The sequence below is a fragment of the Numenius arquata genome, chromosome 2 (genome assembly GCF_964106895.1).
Source record: "Numenius arquata chromosome 2, bNumArq3.hap1.1, whole genome shotgun sequence".
Lineage (NCBI taxonomy): Eukaryota > Metazoa > Chordata > Aves > Charadriiformes > Scolopacidae > Numenius > Numenius arquata.
In genome coordinates, this window is record NC_133577.1 from 39,941,208 (window position 1) to 39,966,488 (window position 25,281).

The window sequence follows — 25,281 nt, forward strand, 5'->3', positions numbered from 1 at the left end:
TCTATGTAACAAGGCAATTTCTGTAGAGAGGTAACAGATACACTCCAGCTGATGCATAAAAGAGAAATAAGAAACCTCCTTTGGGCAGAATGAGTCTCCCAATGAAAATATATATTTTTTGAAAGCACTAGTCAATTATTAGCTAAGCTGCTAGAGCATTAGTACTCTTTATGAAGTAACCTTTGGCTGATGGACCTGACCCCACGGACACCCAAGCCCGAAGACACCTCTTCTACCAACCAATCCCCTGAGCTCTGGGGATAGTTATGTGCAGTTTGCCCATGGAGAGAGCCCTCTGCAAACTGTAATATCTCTGTCAAAACTTTCATACCTGGTGGACTATGGAGCTTCTTGTAAATGTAAGAAAATGGATAGAAGAAAACAAAGCCGCCTTTTTGCCACCTGTGTGCAATAAGCTTATGTAAGTAAATGAAGATTATTTTTTTTAACTCAGTTCTCAGATGCATAAATATTCTTAGTTATAAGAGGAAGATGCTAAAATGCATACATGGTAAAGATTAGTAAGGAACTGGAGTTCCTCTCAGACTGCAGTCAGAGTGCTGTTTTGAAGAACTGAAAGTGACTGAAATCCATTTTGTAGTAACTCTGCAGAAGCTGTAAAGATCATCAGTTAGACTGCATTAAGGGAGTTTTTGTCAAATAAATAAAATGACAATAAACTCATAGAAATCAGAGGAGATGACATCATATCCGCAAATGATAAGATTTAGCTAACAGATTAACGCTACCAAATTACAGCCTAAAACAGCTACTAGAGCTGCTGAGAGTCATTCCAACATTGCAGAGGAGCCAAAGCTGCAGGAGCAATCAAAAACAGTGGGACGTGTCACTGAAAGATAAGGAGAAAGGGAAGGGCAGGGGCACTGGAGGAGCAGGTTTCCAGGGCATTTCCAGAGCTGTCATTCAGGGTAGGACCCTCTGTTCGGTGGGAGGCTGAGGAGGCAGTAATTCAGAGCGCTGACTAGCACCTTAGAGCTACAAACCACACTCTGAATGAGACAGCTAATATAAGAAAAAGTATGAGCATTATGCAGTTGTATAGCATGCATATTCTCAGTGTCAAAACTCATGAGAAAATGTCAGTGTAGATGGTCCAATGTGTGGCATCTTCTAGTCACAACGTTAATAAGGATTTCTTTTGTCAGTGAAGTCAAGGACAGTGTATTTTGTCCAAAACTCTATAAACAGAAGGCTTTCCTAAGAAAGGTTTCTCTGTAAAGACTCGTATAAACCCAGGTTTTATAAAGAAAACGAAAAGCATTTTTCTTGCTTTTTTTTTTTTTTAAATCTTGTTCTGCAACTTTAATCATTAAAAAAAGCACCAAAGAATGTGCCTCTTGCCCAACTCTGAAGTGCTACCTCTAATCAAAAGCTGAATATGCAGTACTGTAGCAGCGATATTAATTTCCATTTGCAGGTTCAAGGGTTAACTTTTCAAAGTAATGATTGCAAGACAAAAACAAGGTAAAGGCCACGTCCTTACTGAGATGACTGTTGAAACTACAGTTGTGTGTTTAACTGAGAAGTTATGAAACCTGAATCGCTACAATAGTTTTCACAGAGGGAAAGAATGAGGAAAGTGTCTTTTCCTTATGAGTGTTGTCATTTCTTTCATTTTCAAAATGGATTTAGGAAGCATTTTGTAAAGCATAGCCATTTCTAAAGCTTACCAATGATAGTACTAAAATTTTAGTATTTTACAGTGTGTGGAATATTCGTGGTTTTATTTCTGCATCAGTAAGATGAACCTTTCTGTCACTAGTGCACTGTTCTGCACCCTCTACCAGCAGTTCTTTGTAATCCTGAAGTAACTCTGGAACATGACATCTATCAGAAGTCAGACAGTCACATAGGTCCCTAAATACTGAGTGTTGACAAGTGTTCTCCATAAACATTGCAAGAAGCAACAGTGAAACAAGGAACATTTTTTGTGATAAAAATTGCATAGATTAAAAAAAATAAATCAATTTTCCAACATAGCCTCAGCTTGTGAAAGAGAGGAGAGCCATCTATTATATGGATTCTGAATCTCTCACCACCTGCTCCTTGTGCTATCTAAAGCATGATTTTTTCATGATTTTCCAAAAAGGTTTTAGGTGATTTTCCAAGAAGTGACTAATAGATTTCCAACATTTTTCTAAAGGCTTTGATCCTTTATGTACTGAGTAGAGATGTATAAGGCAATTTTTTCACTGCCATCTACATCACTGGAAGGCAACCACCTCAAAACATTTAAGTAACTTATGATCCTGTGTTTCAAGGGAGAATTAACGGTTAAAATCTAGGTCTTACAGCAAATCAGTAGGATGTTTGGTGTCTAAATTTATTATGGCTTTCAAACATTTATTCAGTTGTGTTCCATACACTTGAGAGGATCAAAAGTTTTAAATGCCTATTTGGGATTTCAAAACAAAACCTCAGTTCCTGAATCACCACCTGTTTAAAGTTTTATGAGTCAAGAAAAGGCTACAGTGTAAGAGCTGCAATTTAATTACATGTATTTTAATGACACTATCTTGCAAGTTTAAGTGCTTTTTAACCTCAACAGTGAGCAATTAGTGCAAAATCAGAACCCTTAACATAGCTTATTTTTACAGGGTAGCTATGGCACTTTTAAAGCTCTTCTTTGAGTTCAGAATATGATACTTACCGTAAGGAGACCCAACTGTGGTCATGGACTATATGATTCTTCATGGTCTCAAGACATTTTTAAAAGGCTGCCTGCTGGTACCATTTTCTTTATGTGGTTAAGAAGAGAAATAAAAGTGTATATAAAATGTATTAGGCAATTGATTAGCAACTCATTCTAAAAATAGTGCAATCAAGTAATTTTCACACCCCTGAAACCGTTATGATACTCTAAGTGCATTTTGGCAGTCTTAACTGAAACTGCTTCCCTTCCTTATGATTTTTCCTTCTAACTTAGTGCAACTATATTAACCAACTTTATTTAGCAATATGGACAAACAAACCTATTGGAGTACCTGCTTGTATTTTATAGCTGGAATTTTTTGATGGTGTCATTATATAATTGTTAATGATAGGAATGATCAACCCATAGTTGCCTGTTTATTACGTAAAACCCAGCTAAATCCACAGGGTAACAGAATTACTGATAAATTTGCCAAACAAAAAGTTAAGCAAGAATGATTTTTGTAGCAATATTTTCATTTTAAGTTACTGAACTAAGAATGAAACTGTATGGGTTTCTATAAAAAAAAACCAAACTCATCTTAATAGTAGGCTACAAAATACCCATAGATTGCCTTTCTCTTATTTTATTCTCCAGGGCTGATTTTAATGTATTTCATTAATTATTAGCTATGTTATTACTGTTTTGGTCTTCCTGCCCTTCTTTAGTAGAAGCGTTCATTAATGCAGGAGTATTACAGTGCGTTCTTGAAAACGAATATTAAATCTGCATGGTACAAACAGTTCTGATTTCGGTTCCTTATTTTAGGGTATGGGCATGAAGCCAAGTGCTATAATGTATACAGCTTCCTATGGTGAAAATAATCAATTTAAAAATTGTAATCTAATTTAATTCTTCAGACTTTTATTTGGCCTACTAATTTGTCACTTTTACTTATTATTTCTGTTTTACTGGTCCTCACTGTGGTGTTCATTATCATGTAAATACTCTTCAAAGTAAACATGATAATGGTAGCAGTTCAAACAGGTATGTTCAGCTATTCAGAACTGAGCTGCTCTCAATTAAGGCTTATGAGGTGCTGACACAGAGGCACATTGTTCTTCCCCGTGTTGCAGGGAGGCGCGGCTCTGCTGGTTCTGCGTTACTGGGATCTCCTGTTATTGCCCAGAATCTCCTCACTGAAAAGTAGAGGTCAAGACACCTCAGCTCACATGTTAAAAAGAGCTTAAGATCAAATTTTGAATCACAGCTAACAGGCCTAATTTATAGTTGGGTTTTTTAGCAAATGAAAACATGCTACCTTACCTCTTTATTAGTTTAAGTGGACTGATAGATAATTGGGGTGATATCTGTTCTTTGTGACAGCTGAGACAAGTGCTCATTTGGGCTCTTAAAAGGGTCTGAATCTCCTTTTCTGAATTAGCCACCACCGCAATGAAACCACTGTAACGTTGTTCCACCTTAACAAAACCAGTATAAATAGAAGAGAAATTAGCTGATAATTCCTACCATCAGTATCTCTGGTAATTCTACCAATGGGGAAAAAAAATGTTTTTACCTTTATTAACCTTCAAAAGTGTTTTACCTTTAGAGAATCCTATCTGATCATCTCAGGTTGAAAAGACATTTTCCTGTCGTTCTGGTGTTCTGGTCACTTCCGTAGAATCCTTTATCTTTACAGTTCAGAGTTCTTTCCACAGTTGGTAACTGTCAATGTCCCTTTTTCATAGCTGGAGGCACTGAAACACCAGGAGGGAGGTAGCCGGCCTCAGGTGACCCGGCAGGACAGTGGCAAAGCAGAGAGGTGCATCCAAAGTCTTTTGAGTTCTCATTCTGGATGTTGCTTGTCACTCAGCATTGTTTTGTTGACTCACTGACCTCAAAGAATTAAAAAAATCCAAAACTTACAGGAAATAAAGAGCATCATGAATGGAGATAGCTTTAAAATGTCACTTTCTTTTCTAGGCATCGCCATCAATTAAATGTGATGTTTGTTGGAGGGCCAAATGAAAGGAAGGATTATCATATTGAAGAAGGAGAAGAGGTAACCTATAGGCTGCTTATATTTTGCTGTTTTAATTGATCTATAATGATTAAAATACAGCTGCTTTTGAAGCTACAGCTACAGATTAGCAATGCAAGGCTCAGTGATCGTGTATTTATTAGACCTATTCAAAGACTTAAACAGAATCATTCACCAGAACCATACACCATCTGTGCATTTCCTTTGAAACAGGCACATGAGATCAGATCTATTTTGCTATAATTAATTTCCAACAGGAAACTGGATAAAGTGTTCTGACACATCAAAATGTCTCGTTTCAACATTTTGGAACAAAACTTTGGAAAGGTAACGATAATTTTAAAGTGATACTTTGTTGCAGAAGAGTGATCTATATTTCAAAAGTAACTTTGAAATTCAGAAATCAAAATTAAGTATTTTGATTGGCTTGAAATTATATTTTTCTGGACTTTGTGAAAAATATTAGCATTTTCAGCTTTCATCCAGGTTTGGAAGGTTAAAGAATAGAGTCTCTATTAGTCCCCTTCGCTGCACATCTACATCAAAAGAAAGCCATCCCACTGCTTTGAGCTGTGAGCAGCCATTGTGCCAAATGCAGAATTTAGGAAATTGTAACAATTTACACCTACTTTGTTCATTGCCTTTTTCATGGAATTGTCTGCTTGGCCTGAGGACTCCGAGTCAGAGGTATCACAACTGGCTCTGAAGGAACCCTAAGGGAAAGGGGACACTAGAGGCCTGGCAGTGAGGATTTCATGATGGGAGAGAATTTGCCTTGCTTCCCAGCAGAGTAATTTAATTTCATGTAATTCCAATAAAATTTGGCCACTAATTTTAAGTACCTTTGGAAACCCAAGCCTAAGGATCTGCATAGTTCAATGCAGAAGTGAGTTAATAAATCCTTTGAAAAAACAAACAAAAAAAAAGTGTTTACTTATCATTGAATCATTTCTCACAAAACCAACCCAACCATTTCACAACAGCCTTCATTAATTTTCTGCTATAATTGTGCTGTGCAGGTGTTTGTAGTCATTATAGCCGTACAGCTCTGAAAGAGCAGATGCTACCTTATCACCGTCAGACTTCTGCCAGCTTTGCATTGCCACCACGGTCTCACAGCCCACCTGCAGCTGTGGGCACAGGCTCCTCCGGTCACGTACCAGGTCACCCACACACTCTATTATGTCCCCCTTCTCATCAGCTGTGCAGGGGGAGCTCTGGCGACACCCTGGACCGTGCTGGCAGGTGGCTTGGGCTGGAAGGAGGCAAGCCAGGTCTCATGGCAGTGCGTGTGCAGAGACTGTTGCTAACCAGAAGACTTTAGCATCCATCATATATTTACAAGGAAAGTCCAGAGGTACTTCGCTGGGGAAAACAAAATGTGGTTCTGGCAACATGATTATGAAAGATCCTGGGATCCATGATCTTGGGAAAGGAGCAATCACATCTGTAGTGTGACTGCTTAGAAAGCACTGAGAAGAATATCTAATCTTTATGCTGCTGTTATGGTATATTGTTAAGTATTATATGTTAGATTAAAAATGAGTGAGGGAATTTTCTTATCGAGGTCAATGACATCAAGGTTAGGCAAAGCATAAAATGAAGGTACGTGAAGGTACATGTGGAAGTTAATGATTCCAAATATTTTTTCTGTAACTAAACCTTTTTGGTTTTATACAATTAATTTATTTTCTTGCTCTGAAGAATACATTAGAGTTACACACTAAGAGAGGAACACACACAAATGAGCTGAAGTTTAACTGGTGCAGTGGTTTGTACTACAATATTAAATATATTGTATTTTCTTTCCTTTTCTTTATGATCTTGTCTCTCCTTGCATCTCCCAGTTCATACTGGATTATCCTTCATCCCCAAACCATTCCTGTGCAGCTTCATGTTTTAAAAATTTATCTCCTCCTGCCCTTCCCTAAAAATGAAAGTTAGATTAATATAATTACCTCCTTTTTTTTTATTATTTTGCAAGAGGTTCCTGTGTTTTGAAGAGAATTTGGCCTATCTTTAATAATCCTAAACCCATTACGTGACTTTCCAACAGTATAAAAAGTTAGCCATATGTATAAAGGCATAATTTATATCAGTATGCAACAGTATAGTAAATTATTGCTAATTCAACTGGATACGAGATTTTTTAGGTATCAATACATCATCCTCTGCCTAGCAAATTGCCCACAATTACTCAGCAGCAAAAAGTGGAAACATAAAATTCCTATCAGATAGTAAAATTGGCAATACACCCATCAGAAGCATTATCATTACATATCAGTTTAACATATGGGCCAATTTTCTCCAGTTTTGTAGAGGTAAAATATACTCATATGTTGCATTTTACTATAGCCTTTTATCATACACATTTGCACCTTCCTGTGATCCGATTTAGATCCATGTTTTTCATTAGAGAAGAATTGTGAGACAGAGAGTATCCTAGCAAAAGGGCATATTCCTAAATTAGACTTGGGGTTGAAAATACAAACATTCAAAGCCATGTTCAGCTTATTATTTTGGCAGGCAAAAGGTCATTTATGGTTCTGAATGACAATTTGAAAGACAAACTATACAGGTGTACTATTAACAGGCCAAATTATGAGTGTGAAAACCCACAAATCCTTTATGCAAGTTTAGCTGATGCTCTTCTATTAGCATTATTCTGATAGCAAGGAAGCGTTGGTTTAGAAAAGAAAGTTCAGGATTGTTTATATCTGTTCACTCATTATTTTATGCCTGTTATCACACACAGCTTAGAGTGTGTACTGTGGCACAACTTGCACTTGTCAGCCTGCAGTTCACAGCAGCGAGCGGTTCACATGCGGAGATAAGGGCTTAGGAGCATCCTCCGGCTGTTGTCTGCTGGTGCCATTAAAGTGCAGGTGTATCAGGAAGATCAATTCTGACTAGCTATTTATGAGAAAAAACAAGAGGCTTGATTTGGACGCTCTTCAAAGCCTTTTAGGATTGTCTCCTGAACAGTCATTTAGGCTAAAATGACAACTAGTCTTGCACAATTTTTTTTCTTCTCTCAACAAGCAGAAATTTCCTAAATATGTAACTCGACATTTTCTTCCTTAGTTTTCTCTGCACTACTTCACTTCCTTCTTAATTTTCTGCACACTACTTATTTGCCATCCTTCTGCGCTGCCTCATACCTGAGACACTGTTTTCCATTGGACAGGTTTATAAGGAGCTGCACCTTACAAGAGATAAACCATTCACATTCTTTGGCTTGACTTTACCACTATCTCATGGTCATTCGTTTTCCTGTTTGTAAATGTTAAGTTCCCCCTTCCTCCCTTCTCCATCAGAACAGAGACAGGGTCAACAAACACCTACCCAGATTTTCTCTGCCTCTAAATCAGACCCATTCTCCAAAGTGAAACTGAATTGCTTTGGGAAATGCATCTTCTGTTGAAACATGGCAAAAAACCTGCTGTGAGAATGCACCTATATAGCTAGAGAGACAAAACTTTCTTAATATGCACTAAAAATAAAGTGTTTGTACTATAGAGCTAGTTTAGTGAGTTTTCATAGGAATTGTTACTCCCATGTACCTCACTTGCCAAGAGAGCTTTGGATTACAAAGGCTAGTGGCTACAATTCTTGTGTAGTCAACTTGATGAGACCACTGAAAGCTTCTGTGGCAGCCCTGACATGATGCTCAACCCCTCATGGCTGCAGGGCAGCAGATGCATTCCAGGTACCAGGGAACTCTCCTGGACCTACCTTTGTCTCTTGCATTTTTCATCATACAGTAGCATTTCTGAGTTTCAGCACTGCAAAGCCTGAGGCGGGGGAGGGGGACGGGGGACGGGGGACAACACTGTATGTTTTGAGGGGAGTTAATGACAGATAAAAAACACAATCATAATAAAGCTTAGCTATAGTAAAACCATTTTTGGATTTTATTTACTGCATCATGTGGGCTGCTTTGGGGGAAAGTGAGATATACTAAGAGCTAAATCCAGGATCACAAAAGTAGTTAGGCTTCTGTCTTTTTACCCACTTCAGTCCACCACTTAAACACAATGAATCTCAACTAGCTGACTTTGATTTCTTAACAATTTATATTCTAATGTCAAGTCTACATAAAACAGTGCAGTTCCATGCAGAGAAATTCAAATCAGCCTTTCGTTTACCACCTGCAACACATTTGCATCAGCACAATATTCTGCTTTGGTTTTAAAAGATTTGCTTCTCGTTGTGCTGTGTGTATTTTACCCTAAGTTCCTGCACTCAGCATCTAGGTTGTTTCCTGTGGATACAGCCACCTAAGTACTGATGCAGCCCCACAGATCCAAGCCCTTACACTGCAGTCCTAAAGAGGACCCTCAGAACAGAAATTCCCTCTCCTTTGATCATCTTTGCCAACCTCTGCAGCTGCTTCTTGTGTATTTACAGGGTCTAATTGAGATCTAGTAACGTCTTGCTCTGAAACATGATACAGATTTGAGGTCACATCTGCCACAGCTCATCTGAGTTTTCTAACCTGAATTTTGATTTCTCTTTTTCTCCTCCTCACACACATGCACTACAAGTGAGACTTTGCTCCAGTTTCTGACTAAATTACCTGCTTAAATGAAGCCTGACCTCTTCTAGCGTGTGCTGCTCTCTAGGCAGCATGCTTTTGAGAAACTCTTCCCTAGCAGCTCAATTTTCCCATTGCGTTTATGGGGATAGTAGATGCCTGAGGAGGAGCAAGGTGAACATTCCAGTAGGTAGTTTTGTGGTGCTTATCTCCCAGATAAAACTGAGAACACGAGATGCAGCAAAGAGAAAGCCTTTAGCTTCTTTACATTTAAACAACCCCACATTTATCTGGTGAAAACTCTGTATATTTTAATAAGAAACGAGGCTCCTATTACAAAGTAATAAGAGTGATGATCCTTTTGCATCAGAAACAGACTGTGTCTTCAGAAATAAGTTTGCTGCATAAAATCATTGGGATGAGTCTTGGCTAGTATTCAGGTTTCACAGATGACATGAATGAGTAGAGAAAAAAAACCAAAACCCACAACATAGTTTTCTCTATGGTAATTTTCTCTACCTTTCTCATGTGTTTGCCTCTCAGACTCGTGATGGCTGAAAAACCTTGGGATGAGAGTGAAAATTGTTTTTCTGTGCTCAAATAGATCATTCACTGCTGAAGTCTGGAGAACACCCAGGCTCTACTCCCACATGAGAATTTTATTTGCTCTGCAAATTAATCTAGAATTTAGCAATCTGACAAGCAATACAAGCCAGGATATACCAAATCAGGGCCTAATCCCAGAAGTGGCTGAGCGACCCCAAATTCCACTTTCAGAAGCGGTCAGTACTCAAAGTACACTGAAAATTGCAGGTATCTTTAGAGGTCTGTGAATAAGCTGTCAGCTACAAAAGCCTTTACAGAGCTCTGGGCTCCTACATCTAGGCATAGTTTGATATCAAAGGTGGATCTAAATTAAATCACATACATCGCTGTACATAAAATAAAATATACTTGTTTTTTAATTGGCCTATGCAAACCAGTTAGAAATACCATGTTATTCCCCTACCACATGCTTCCTTTTTTACTCTGCTAGGATACACATACCTGGATGAAGGAGCAATACAATTCTCACCACATTAGCATGGTGGGGATGATAGTGCTCTATTTAAGGTAGTATCCACACTTTCTACTACCTTGTTGAAAGGAATTCCTACCAGCAGCTTCAGTGATGCTTCCATTGAAGGGAACAGTGAATTCCCACCTCTCTGCACCCAACCTCTTTTCTCCAGAAATGCCTGCATAATTTATTTTACAAGTCTGCATAATTGAGTGAAATACCCTTTTACAGACTTGACAATGATTTAGCACTGGTCATGCTGCCTTTCACTGCAGCTTAACACAGTACTATCAGGTTTGAAGCATGATCAAGAAGGGTGAAGCAGACTAAGGAAAGAGCATATAATTCTCCTACAGTAGAGAGCTTAAGGAAAACTAAATGAGTCAAAAAATAAACTGTCAAGGGGCTTTCAGTTTTGTTTTCGTAGGTATAACAGCAGTTTTAATCATATTGAGCAATATTATGAACTTTAGGTGGCTCAACTTCTAGAGGTAAGGTGAGAATTAATAAGGAGAGATGTTTTTAGTGTAATTGTAACAAGAAGGTGCCACATAGTAAGCAGGAAAGCTAAATGAAAGGCAAAAGACTGGAAAAATGAAAGGAAGAAAAAGAGAGATAAAAATAATAAAATAATTTTAAAAAAAAGGACTTTTAGCAATTAATAAAAAGAATGAACAATCTTTGTTTCTTCCTTAAGCCACATTCTTCACCCAGAAAGACAAATCCATGTCCAATTTTGACCCATTATGCAGCAGCAATGTACAAATCTGGGCTTTTTTGCAAAGAGAGAGAGAGATATTACATGTAACATGAGACCTTGTCATTAATAAGATGCTGATAGAGCGACAATGTTATACATTTCCTCAGTTTTCAGTAATACAGTGGAGAATGGATACCGGACTATCCCAGTAAAAACAGACTAGGAAAGTTTATATTTTCAGATGGCATGAGCTCTATTGACTTACTCTCTATCTATATATGCATACATATTTGTGTATATGTGTACATAAACATACGCGTGTGTGCGCACCTCCCCCACACACGCCAGTACTTCCTTACTCAGGCCTTGATTTTTTCAGGAGGTACTTAGGAAGAGGCTAGATTTGCCCAGAATGCAAAATTTGCTCAGCATTTAGAAAAAAAATAACATTCCAGCCAAAAGACAGTACAATACCTTATTGCCAAACTGTCCTGTGAAATGGGCATGGACTATAACTCACTGAGAAAACAGTTGACAGTTTTCTTGATAAAAGTTCAGAGGATAATATAATCACAGCAGTAGAATCAATAATTACCACCACTTGTATTAATCATAGTTACATCAGATGATTTATGGATGACTGAAGCACTTAGACATTTTTCAAAAAAAGAGTTTTGAAGAATAGACCATAATTTATAGTGAAAGGCACTATTTAAATTCACTCAGAAAAGCACTTCTATTGACAATGTGTAGCCCACCTCATTCCTCCTTTCCCACCGCAAAACAATTCTTTTAATTCAGTGTTCAGAATCTTTCCTTATAATAGTGATGCTTAGCTATCGAACTGGATAGCCCCTTTTCCCTCCCCAGTCTCTTATTACCAGAAAGTTGCTTAGCCTCATGATTCATAGTCACAAGCAGAATAAGTCTCTGCCTCTGTTATCCTTTTCCTCTTCTACATGTTCTGTACATGTGTTCAGTAATAGCTGCCTTGGTAGTTATAGGGAAGAAAACACTCCAAAGCTCAAGTGTTTCAAAAAGATTATTTCAATTTCAGCATTACCAGTGCCATATTACCGATGGCCTGGGTGATAGTCCATCAAGGTCTTATGGTCTTAGATGAGTCTTTTTTGAAGTGAAGGCGACATTATTTTCCCACTCAAATCACTTTATGTTGTACAATGCGCAGTTAGCCTTGCCTGATGTGCTCTGTAATGAGGGCTACTAGTGTATTTTATACGGTCATTCAGTAACACCAAAGAAAATGACAGGAAAAGAACATGGGGAAATGGGGTGCGAGGAGGATAAGTAGCCTGACACTGTGGCCATCTAGACAAGAGTTATCATTTATCCATGGTGATAAGGCACAAGGTGACCTTTTCACTCCTGTAAGAGCCCTCAGCTTGAGAGTGCATCTTCAGTTGCATCTAATGCATCTAATATGTCATTCGCTGGCAGCATATTTGTGCTTTCTTACGTTCATAGAGGTTTTCCTTGAATTCTCAGGGGCATGTATTAATATTTCAAAATATCATGGATAATAGTAATAATCATGGTAATAATCCTGATTCAAAAAGCTGATTAATCTTTTCTAATGTTGGAAAAGGTTTAGTTCAGGGTTTTTTATATGCTTCGGTGGTTTTTTCTTTCCCTTATTTATTTTCCATTTTGCTAAAATTGTAGTGAATCACTATAAAAAAAAATTATTTTCATTATAGTTCTAACTTTTAATCAGGTTTCTGACAATTTCAGCTGCACCAGCAATTAGATGAATTAATCTGTTTGGTTTCTAGATAGGCAAACAGAACCTGGAAAGCATACAGAAGCTTGGCAGAGAGTAGCAGAAAATTAAGGTTGACTTTTTGAAATATTATTACTCCATATTGTATGAAATGAGGAAAAATGTGCCCATTATTCCAGGTCAAAGAGAGATCTGCTTACAGATCACAGCACAGTTCTGCCATGAAACATGAGGCTGGGTCTGAGCACCTCAGAGCCCCCACAAAGCTACTCTGAAAACAGAGCTGTGGAAATGTCATTGAAGAGAGTTATGGGTTCAGTGGTTCTACCCTTATACATGCTTCAATGTAATCCTTTTTACACACACAGTAGGAAGAGGAGCAGCTGTTGCTGGGCTTTGAGGGTATCCACAGAAATAAAGCAGAACAGCTTCCAAATGGGCAATTATTCCCATATGAAAAATCTCCATTAAAAAATGAAAAAAAACACACACCCAAAACCTGTGCATGCATGTTTGGAGCTTATTTGGAAGACTGACATTTAATTTGTAACAGTGAAGACCCTGCTACATCTGAAATGAAGCTTTATATACAGTGTAATCAACGGAAGTCTGAACCATAACATCCCAGCTCTACAAAGAGTAATTCCCAGGAGTAAAGACAGCACAATGGAATTCCACCGGGTTCACAGAATAGCTCTATAAGCAGTTACAGACCTCTTAGATTGTCAAATGTATGTAAGATAATGGAAATAATACATATTTAGTAACATTTTCAAAAGCAACAAAGGTTGGAAGTCTGTTATTGTTAGAAAAAAGATCTCTAAATATTTGCAATTACAGATTGAATGTATTTGTACTTGTATCCTTTATAAACAGAATATGAAGTACAGAATGTTTTGGAGTAGTTGCCTTAATGTTATTTTCCTATTCCTTCAGCTTTTTTACCAGGTTAAAGGAGATATGTGTTTGAAGATAATTGAAAATGGGAAACAAAAAGACGTTTTCATCCGAGAAGGGGAGGTAAAACAGAGTTGCTTTTCTGTTATTGTTGTACGTAGGTAGGTTAAATGAATATTTTATGAAGTATTTTAAAATCAGTTTATCCCTACTGCAAAAGATAGCACCAGGAAAACAATAAATCTTGAATGCAGTATAGCAAATTCCATGTAATTAACAGCAAACTAAGATGTACTGTGTTCAACACTTCATGATTGCAATAACAGATAAAAATCTCTCTGGGTATTTGGGATACCCATTCAGATAGTCAGGAATATACTGAGAGGAGTTCCTGTTCCCCTGCATGGCATGGAATCTGCCATGTGAATTCAAGTGGATCAGTGTTTTATTTATACACTGTCAGGTACATACCGGCCACCCATCCAAACGCACTGTTAAGCAAACTGCCTAGAACTTAGAAAGTTCTAGATTCAGCTATTTTCAGCCTCTTTCTTTAGTGCTCACAGCTAGCCTTCACAACCACCACAATATGAGAACGGTTTTAAGAGAGACAATTTATGGATACAGTGCACGCAGCCACATTCAGTTGCTTTTCCTCACAGTAGTAGATTTGCTAAAGCATAGATTGCAGTGCTCTTAATAAGAGCACGACTAGGTGTTTTACTTGATGTTACTACAAATTATTAGATGTGCTACAACTGCCACCCATTATTATTGTCACAAGCTTGAACTGGACTCAGTCTTTGAAAGGGTTACGGGATCTAATGGGGCCAGCCTTTAAAATGGAAGACGTGTATTACACCCAGTAGCTTGATGTCATTAAAAGTATTACAACATTTTCAATGAAGAAAGAGAGCTACGTTTTCAAACCTATAGACGGTGAGATTCTGGTAATACACTTCACGCTGGAGAAGTACATCCAGCTGAGATCTTGGCACATAGCAGAAGCATTAATGAAAAGGAGCACACAATATCCGTAGTGGGAAGCCTGACAATAGTGCTGGTGAGGCACTATCATTAGCTCTGCTTTGCAGACAGAGGAATTGTAATGACTTGCCAAAACTTAGCTAAGAAATCTGCAGCTTACCAGCTTCCTACATAGTCAGATAACTGCTAGAAAAAGGTTTATTCTCATACTCCAGTAATAGACTTCTCCCAACCAAATGTTGCCTATTCACTTTGTCACTTGCATGAGTAAGTAGCCCCTCATATTTTTTAATTATTTCTGGAGAGAATAACACTCCTCATAATGCAATCACAGGTGCTCACTGTGTTGTACGGATACACGTGGTTGATTAGTTTAGACATTTCCTTGAGCTGACAATAAAAAAAAAAAAAAGATAACTTTTTATTTCCATTTCTGATACTCAGAAATTGCAGTAAATATATAAATTCCAGATGAGTAAGTGGTTAGATTTTCATTTCAATTGTGTCTAGCAATGATGATCAAACCGGGAGGAGAGCACTTGATTGTTGTAAAGGCAGTGCTGATTGCAGAGTCAATGGTCATCATTCATTGAGAAAGCAAGAAACAGTATCTACTGGACTGTTGGTACCAAAGTGAGTGCAGCTGCAAAGCAGCAACACAGAATCAATAAAGAGTAGGGGAGAAATGGGGCAAGGAGCCGAGGATTTTGCAGTTTGGGGCACAGAGGGGAAGGACAACACAAAGAACAATGACTTCCTGACACTGATGCTTTCCCATTTCTTTGAACAGATGTTCCTCCTACCTGCTAGGATACCTCATTCTCCTCAGAGATACGCAAACACTGTGGGTCTTGTGATTGAGAGGGAAAGATCAAAGACAGAAATTGATGGGCTCAGGTGAAGTATAAACTGTTGGCTAATATGTTAGGAATCATAATATAAACTAATTTCTCATGTCTGTACAATACTGTATTTTGCTTTCCTGATAATTTATCAGATTCACCCTAGAAATTTTGTAGTAATTTTATCCACATGTCTATTTATCTATACACACATAAAGAGAGATCTCATTTAGAATTTGATTTAGTTAAACCAGGAACTTGTTGAAATGTATTAAATGCATGTTGTGGTTATAGATATCTACTTATGTATTGTCTACTACCATAGCCTTAAGTTTTAAAAATCTCAGAGCTCTGTAACACCAGAAATCAAAAAAGATTTTTTTTATCAATTCTAGCAAGCAGAACATTAATTCTTTTGTAAGCACTGAAAGCAAAAAAATGAAGAAGAGCTTTCTTGGCAAGCGTGTGGGAAGCTGGAAACAAAAGTCAATTTTCTTAACACAAACCCCTCTACATTGTACACACCTCTGCCTACTTTTTATTGCCTTATGAGAACAACATCTTCAAAGAAATGAGAGGTTTACTTTTTATTCTAGTAGGAGCAGGACTAAGCCTTGTCCTGTGGTCATACAGGATTCATAAGTCTAAGAAGGCAAGTCACATCAGTAGCTTAACCAGGTTAGAAAAGCTGTTTTGATATTAACCAGATATGACTGACCAAAGAGTTTACAGCTATTCATGTAATTTATAAAGATCTAAAACTGCGGTAATATCTGTAATGTGGTGGGTTTCTCCTTTTGCCTACACTTTTGATTGTTGCATGGGTGGTGTCACAGCAGGAAGATTGCGAATACGTGGAGCTAGAAAGGTATGCTTTTTCATTCAAATAAAAAAGGTTAAGAAATAATTAAGAAAATAAGAAAGGGATGATTCAAAATAACACCTGACTGGATTCCAAGCTAAAGACAAATCCGTTTCTTTTAAAACATTGTTCATCTATGCACTTGTCCCTTTTTTTCCTTCCACACACTCTTAATAGAAAATATCTAATCAGGTACCTGAAAATAAATCACTTGGGGGTTTTTAATGCCCTTGTTTTCACACTGACATGATGAACAAAGACACCTGAAGTTTTGGAAGTGAACAATCATGTCATGCTTTTGAACCTGCATTGTTTCTCTGTGTGCTCCTGTAAGAGATGGGGATTTACAACCAGAACCTCTAATCTTCTCAAACATTTTTCACTCCCAGCCACCTGCAGCAAAGACTGTACAAGAGGAAGTCATAATAAACTTTGAAGTATGCTGACTCAAGGTCTAATATTACATTACTGTTCCATTATTTATTATGCCTACAAGCCTCAGTCATAAATCAGAGCCCCCAGCATGCTGATTATTGTACAAGTGAAGAATAAGTAGCCTGCCCTGGTGTTTCAACCTAAGTAATGATTACATGCTTTGTACTATTAAAAAAAAAAAAATGCACTAGCTAATCTTAATTCTATAGGAAACAAGTACAGAAACAACTAAGTTTGATATTAGTTGCGTGGTTGGATTCTTTAACACATGGTAAGGTGCAAAGTCCTTCCCAGATGCAAAGCCTTTTCCAAACCCAGACATTTGTAACATCTCTCTTCTCTGTAGATTCTCTGTGCTCAAAACTTGTGCTCATAGCACAACTTTTTCCATCTTGGAGGCATTAATAATGTTACTATCTTCCAAATACCCTGGTTTTCCAAAACTTGAGGGACTCGTGAGCTCTTCTAGACAACATTTGTATAGATACATTAAGACAGACATGAATACACAAATACACGTACATGCACAGTATAATCATATCAGCCTTGTTTCCCTCTTCAAACACACATTCCAGTGACTATAACCCAAAGGACACACAGGACCTATTTACAATCAGTCGCAATATGCGTGACTGTACTGGAGCATCACTCCCTTTACATCCCATGCAGCCTTTTTAAAATCTGTATGTAAATTCTGTACTTGCCGTTCCATAGATTACAGCAACCTTAACCTATTGATCTCAGCACAATTTATTTATTTATTTGTTAAGATATAAAATAATGCAAGGGAGGCAGATGATCTGGAACTAGATGATCTTTAAGATCCCTTCTAACCCAAACTGTTCTATGATTCTAAGCATTAAGTCCCTCTTCAAAGGGGTGAGCTAAATAACACTTCCCAAATGTACGCAGCTGAAAACCATTTTTTTTTGCAAACAAATCTATAAACCCCCTTGTATTTTTATCAGTCCATGCATGGGAAAGATGCGAGCCAACTCTCTTAAATATGGGCATTTATCTTGTAGCTGCATGGACATAGTTACTGGAAATGGCATTTGGGGCCAGTTATTTCTGTAGTAACTACATCCAAAGCGAGAGCTATTGCTCCCAAGGCACCAATCAGTTTCTGGGATTAAATCTGGAAAGTTTGCATAAGGAATTTGGTGACTTATCTGTCGTTGAGCAACAAAACTCAAAGGCCCTTGATCGAAGTTCGAACACCCCACCCACCAATCAAGATAATCGAGGAAACACAAAGTTTCCCTAAATAACCGTTCTTCAGCATAAAATACACCAGGCTTGAGAATAACACACTGTTATACACTTCATGAAGCTATTTTCTTGAAAAGACTGAAACTGCCTGATCAGTTAGTTAATAAAATGATTGACTAACTTTTTTTCACTTGGTCAGATACTACGTTGGAGATACAACTAATGTCCTCTTTGAAAAATGGTTTCACTGTGAAGATCTTGGCACTCAACTTATACCAATAATTCAAGAGTAAGTTTTTTTCTGTGTAAATCTTAAAAGAACAGTTAAAATTATCTAATAGATCTTCATCTGTCTGTGACTTACATAGTAAATTTTCTGTTTATGCTACATTTTATATAGACTTGTTAAAAATTAATTGCTGCTCTACAAATTTTTAATTATATCTTGTATACCCCAAACATTAAATCGGATTTAAAAAAAAAAATAAAAAAAAATCAAGTGTTCCTCACATCTATCTGGAACATAATTTTTAAACAAGTAAAAACACATTGCTGCTAAGTGCAAAAAGAATTGAATAAAAAATTAACACTGAACTGATGCTAGGTTAACTAGGTAAAACACTAAATCGCCTTAGTTTTTTTTTCACTCATGCTTTAATCTAAGTACTTTTAATCAATATTATTCATGAATAATCAGGACTGTGGCAAATTTGGTAGAGAGGTGCTTTTGAGGAAATATGTGAATATCATCAATTGACTAATTAATTTGTTAAATGGTTGCTAAAGGTGAACAAGGCAATTGTTTGGTGACATGAATTTTGGAGGATTTTCAGACAAACCCTCTGTCGATAAAACAGATATAGCCCTGTTGAATGCATGTGATAGCAGCTGAGGATCTGGCACATCCATTCTCAGCACAAAGCTTAATGGCCAGTATTATTGCCTAGTCTTTGTTAACCTGCAGAACATGAACATGACTTTCTACTTGTTTTAAATGTTTATTATTCCAGGTTTTTCAATTCAAGGCAATATCAAACTGGAAAACCAAATCCAGGTAATGAAAATTAGTTTCAGAATTAGAACAATTATTGTATCTGATTGAACAGTAATGACTCTCTCCACATCAAATGACTAAGTTTCTGTTTTTCTTTCCGATTATGTAAATGAAAGTTACGTTGGCGAGTAATTCCTTTCATTAGCCCAACCTCAGGAACTACCTAGAAAGTCTCCATGACATTGCCAGGTTCTTAATTGACACATGGGCACATACAAATCAGCATAAGCACAGCAGGAGCTGCCGGTGGGATCTCCAGGACAGCCTGCCATTCCCACCTGGAGAGTTCCTGCGCCAGTTAGCCAAATACTGTTGTGAAGGCCACTAGTTCAGTCAATTCCATCGCTCTAATAGGTTTGTTGTTTCAAATCAGTCTGTTATCTCACCTACGCAGATTACTGACTGGGGGACATCCTGCACCAGCCAGGAAGTTTATGGCTCAGGTGCACAGGTGCACATGCACAGCCGTAATACCCAGCTGTGCTACTCTTACAACTACATGACAAACTTGAATGTCGTCCTTCAGCCACACCCATAAATGAAATTCGATAGCTCTTGCCATAAGTTAAATTTTAGTTGCCCTCTCTAAGAAGTTTTTGGAACCAACCAGTTGTCCTTAATCTCCATATTCATTCCCAAATGTCTTAAGACAGACAATTTTTATGAATTGCTCTATCAGAGACAAAAGTTCTAATGAAACATTATTTCTACATCTATCCCATTTCTCAGCTTGACAGTCACCATAAAACTGTCACTGCCTGACATCTCAATCAATAATTGAACAAAGTTCTTACTCAAATCCTAAAATCAGGGATTTTTTTTTTTTCATGAACATCATCTTTCTTAAAAATAGTAAACTAGATCATTGTCACCAAAATGAAAAGTTCACAGAAGAGTCGTTCTGTATGGGATAGCAACCTTCCAAGCCGCAGGAAATAGTAAGCCAGCCAGAAGCCCTGCCTGAAAGGCTTTGCAGCTGAACCAGCTTTTAGCATTGGTTCTTTGACTCTGAAATGTACTTCTCAGAAAAAGGCTCTGTGTTTCTTACAAACAAAATGCTGTCTTCGCCAAGATCTTACTTTTCTTTATATGCACCATCAAAATGTGGTTATTTTAATTTGATCTTTTTTTAATTTGAACATGTCACTTGTGTGACATGCTTGGGTGTTGGTGATTTATTTGGGTCTTTTTTGTGGAAGGGTAGGTAGGACAGGTACTGTCTCTCACTGTGTTCATGCAGTGTCTAGCAGAGGAAATATAATTTCAGATGAAGCCTCTAGATGCTGCTGTAATAAAAAAAATATAATCTCACACATACTATCCTTGTTCAATACAGTGATTTCCAATAAGCATCCCTCACTAGTCTGAGCTAAGAGCTTGTATGTCAGTAACAAAGAAATTATATCAGTGCAGAAAAAAAGAACATTAAAGATTTATATTGTTAATATTTTTGCAGAAGATTAGAGCTAAAGAACAAACCTGACAATCAATCAGAAGCTATGATGCATCTTGAAACTTTTTTTAAACATAGAACTCTGAGAAATTGTTATTGATAAATCCAGTACAGAAGCTTTCTCCTTGTAATTTATTCAAAAGCTGTAGAAAGGCCAAAAGGCATGACAGACTTGCATTAAAGATAAAAAAACAAAAATAAAGCAAGTAAATGTAGTTAGTTTGCTCAGAGCTCTTTTTCCCCTGAATGGATTCTCCTCTTGGATTAACTGCTAAATCAAGACAAAAGTATTTGAAATGCTCTTGGCTTAACTCCTGCTGTAAGCACAAAACAGTCAAAGTTACAAGGCAGCCTTTCAGCCTGGGGTACAGTTCCTTTTTTCCAATTTTCAGTTCTCATGGATAATAAGAAGCTCAAAGTCTTATACATGAGGAAAATACCCTGGATTTTTAGTTATGGAAGTTTTAGCTAGCAGCTCCTGTAACTGTCAGTGAGGCTTGTGTTAAAAAATAAATAAATAAATAAATAAAGTTTGAATTAGCTATGAGTAAGCTGGTAATATATTCCTTCTGGAGGCATACACAATTGATAGACAAATAATGCTTTGGATTTATTCCCTGAACAACTCTTTTTTTTTTTTTTTTCTTAAGAAGTAGAATTCAACACCAGCAGTGACACTTGTAACGTAACAAGCTACCACCAGTTTCTTATGATGTTTCAGTCGAAGCACATTTTAACAAGATTTCAGCTGACCTATGCAGAGGGCTGGGTTTTAGCCTCTTTCAGTTTCTCTTCTGAAAATCCAGAATCCTCTCAGCTTAAAAGCGCCAGCTGAAGCACTCTCAGGTTCATCTCTACATAAGCGAGAACTAATGCCTTCCCTTTTTAGAGAGAAATGGAATAAAATTTAAGAAAAACATCTTGAAAGAAACCCTTGATTGCAGCTCACTCATAGAGGAAAGCTATAAATGGAACCAATCAAGCAACACTTGCTTTAAAAAAGAACACCACACGCACACACCAAAAAAAAAGCCTTAAGTCCAGACTTTTTCTTGATTTATTTATGGTTTCTGGCACAGCCAACACTAGGGCAAGTCCCTCTGAAAGCAAGGTACTCAGAGTATATCAAGAGGCAGCAGTAGCTATTAAAAAGATACATTTTTAGAAGAGGGACTCAAATATCATCAGGTGAAATACAATCAGAAACATTTGTATGCAATCCTTCCTTCAGACATCTTCCCTGGAACTGTTTTATACTGAATTATTAGCTTCTTTTGTTACCATGTGTAGAAATAAAGCCCAAGAAAACTTCCCCCCTCCTTTTATCAATAAGGGTGAATATATTTAGGATATAATCTAAACATGCAACACTCAAGATAGGTTGATTTGGTTTACTTTACACAATTTTTTGACAGAAGAAATCACGGTTATTAAAACAACTCTTGCTACTTTCAGTTCAATCAGACTGGCAGCAAGATTCTCTCAAGGTTTCTATTTCATCCCAATTTTATAGTCAAGAGGACAAGAGACCGTTCAGACAGACGAACGCCAGTTGTAATAAACCATGATGGCTGAATATTGCTCACAAAAGTATCCAGAAGTTGAAAAGCTTATCCTGCCATGCTCACTGAAATAAACCAGACTTCTTTTATGTGAAATTTGATGGGGAAAAGTGCAAGAAAAGACTTTTCCTAAGTTAGGCTTGTTTAAAAATGATCTTTAAGAACATTAACGGTGTAGGAAGAATGTCAGATTTTTGTTTACTCAAATTAATTAATCTACTTCTAATTATCAATGAAATTTTAATTCCCATACAAGCTTTATTGTCAGTGGAAATACAGATATTAAATACAAATACCTGTCCTGTAGTGACTTCATAAGCAAAACTTTCATTGCTTCTAGGGCTATCTAGGGAAATTTACAGTCTGTTCTTTAAATCAGGTTAGTATCATTAGAACACAGCACAGTTCTATGCTTGTGATTCAGAACAGCCAAAACCGAAGGATCTGAACGAGCATGAGGAACTTGGGTGCTTTCTTCAGTTAGTTGGAGTAGGAACACCATACAGCCCAGGGCAAATGTTTTCTGGTTTCAGTACAGCTATTAGGCAAGTTCTAAGGGTGAGCTCAGCACTATAAAAATCAGCTTCTGTACTGTCATCCCATGTAGCTAATCCAGTGCAACCTCTGTAGAGAGTATTTGCTGTTCAGTCTTGTTTCACTGATGTATACAAACAAGCAGATCGAAAGAGAAGTGTGTTAATAACTGAAAATAAGAAAAAGCTAAAGAATAAAGATAATTGGCTAGTAGGTAATATTAATTCAATCAAAACTACCTCAGAAAAATAAAAACAGGGACAGAGAGAAATTCTGTCTTCATTTACACTAAAGCAAATATAGGGCCATTCTTTTGAACTTAAAATAACTGTATAAATATTTGTGTCTTTCTGTTGTAGGCACATTGAAATAATTCTAAAGATACTATCACTGTGGGTTTTTTTTTTTAAATAAGAATGATGATTTTGGAAATACTTATTTGCTATGAAGCTCTTTAGAAAACTGAATATTTGATTCTCTTTTCTCTCATCTTTTAAGGACTCCCAGCATATCTAGATAGACTGCTCCCTCTAGAATATCTTGATTCTTTCTACTTTGAGTACTTATATTAAAAGAAACAACATATGAGCAGTTAGATATTAAGGAGTGTTTGTCTAGGGAATTTATTTTGTAAACAGCCATCAGGAGGTCACCAGCACATAACAGTATGCAAACCAACACAGAGACTCAACCATTTTTAACTGTCTAGTAATTGTACAATTCTCCAAGACACTGTCTCTATAACTTATATCAACAACTTGAATCTACTGCTTTTTCATATCATCCTCATTGTCTCTATTCTGGCAAAGATGCCCACATAAATACACTGTTCATCTTTATCGCATCTTACCTAAAGTGATGTTCATCTCTCTCCTGAAGCCTACCTGAACTGCAAAAAGTACACTGGCGTAAGAAGGGAATAGAATAATCTAATATACATGTCCAATCCTGTATAACCAACAGCAACCTCTCACTGGCTTCATCCATTTCCCCTCCCTTAATATTTAACAACTTTCCACACCACACCAGTGCCTACTGAGTATGTAGCCAGTACTGGAAATGAAGAGCTCACGTGAACCAACCTAAGTCAGCAACATTTAATATGCAAGTAAAGTAGAATTACAGTGTCCGCAGTATGGTTGCTATAATTTGCCATATGAAAACTTCTACCAAACTTCTTAATCCCAAACTACAACATATCATCCAAAAGCTAGGACTGTGGGCTGCACATTCTCTGGAGCCAGGAATGCTCCAAGAAGTTCATTAGGCTCCCAGAGTCTAGAACTGCTAATGACAACATTCACCAAGCAAAATCCAAAAAAATGCTCCAGGACAAAATCTGCTTCTGCCACAATATTCTCAGCTGAGCCTCCTCAATGAGAGGCAGAACATAAACTGTAATCTCCAGGAGCTCTCCTAATGCTTCACTATAGGAACCAAGCCACTACTGACCTTTAGTACATAATATATATAATAAACCTATCAGGGAAATTGGAAGAAATGCCTTATAGAGTTGTTTTCTATTCAGACTTTAGCGGGAAAAAAACCCTAATATTTTTGAGAGTTCTAAAGCTCAGAGCAGTTTCACAGCAGGTACGTCTTCTCTAATAAGGCAGGTTCTTTCTTCCTTACACTCTTAAATACTCCCCAGCCAGCAACATTGGAAACAGAAGACTCACTAATGGAGTCAGTCTGACATTTTCACTAGTGTTTCAAAGGCAGCTTAGTAGTAATAGCTCACGCATGCTGGACAAATCCTTATCTCACAAATGTAGTGAGGTCTCACAATGCTTGTTATAATGAAATATCCTATTCTGTAGAAGCAGAAGTTACGCACAAAGATGATTAATGAAATACCCAGTCATATAAAAGCCAGATTCAGAAATGAAAATTAAGATTCTTGATTTTAGGATTGGAACAATGCTCAGTATTTCTCAGTACAATTTGTCATTCTTAATTACAATGATGTAGCTATATCATGAAGAACCTTTAAACAGAATTGTGGCCTAAATCTTGCAATTTCTTGTTCTAATTTATTCCCTTCCTTCTGGCCGGTGATACCACCTTTTGAAAAGGCTATATTTCTTTATTACAAAAATATTTTTCAAAGCTTTCATCAAACTTCTTTGTTTCAATTAGGACAAAAAAATTAAAATTGTTGTTTAGTTTCCAGCATAGATTTAATGACATGAAGAAAAATGTGCCTAGATGTAATTACAGGGAGAAGTCATAAATTAGCAGTCATGCCAATTCTCAGGGCATGCTACAAAAACAAATACAGTTACAGAGGTAAAGGTATGATTACACCAAGTGAGTGCTGCATTTTCAGCTGAATGTTTCTGCATCTATACTCAACAACAGTGAAATGAACCAACTGCCCCCAAAGTACTCAGTCAGTCAGTGCTTTCACTCTGGATTTTTATATGGAATGAGCTAACTGCTTATTTTTTTCAAACACAGGTGCCTGAAAGTATGTCCTTCAGTCCACGGGTTTTATTTGGAGAGGTGTTAAACTCCTAGTAGTCTCATTGACATTTCTGTTAACATTAAGAATAAAGCAGAGTTTTCATAGGAATTAGGTAGGCACATATGAGAAAAGCATCCTAGAGTATAGATTATCACTGGCATTGGCCAGCAATACATGAAATGCTGCAAACTGTATTCTTTAAGAGTTAGAAAGGGTAATTAAAAAGCAGACAGAAATAAAT

The 25,281-nt window shown here is 37.2% G+C and overlaps 1 protein-coding gene across 1 annotated transcript in view; it reads left to right on the forward strand.

Moving 5' to 3' along the window:
- The first annotated feature begins 282 nt into the window (after positions 1 to 282).
- HAAO (3-hydroxyanthranilate 3,4-dioxygenase) overlaps positions 283 to 25,281 on the forward strand; it is a 34,959-nt gene continuing 9,960 nt past the window's right edge. The window contains exons 1-6 of the mRNA XM_074168502.1: positions 283 to 421; positions 4,640 to 4,718; positions 13,672 to 13,755; positions 15,410 to 15,516; positions 18,170 to 18,259; positions 18,981 to 19,024. Of these exons, the coding sequence (XP_074024603.1) occupies positions 342 to 421; positions 4,640 to 4,718; positions 13,672 to 13,755; positions 15,410 to 15,516; positions 18,170 to 18,259; positions 18,981 to 19,024 (484 nt within the window). The 5' untranslated portion in view covers positions 283 to 341. The remainder of the gene's footprint in view (positions 422 to 4,639; positions 4,719 to 13,671; positions 13,756 to 15,409; positions 15,517 to 18,169; positions 18,260 to 18,980; positions 19,025 to 25,281) is intronic.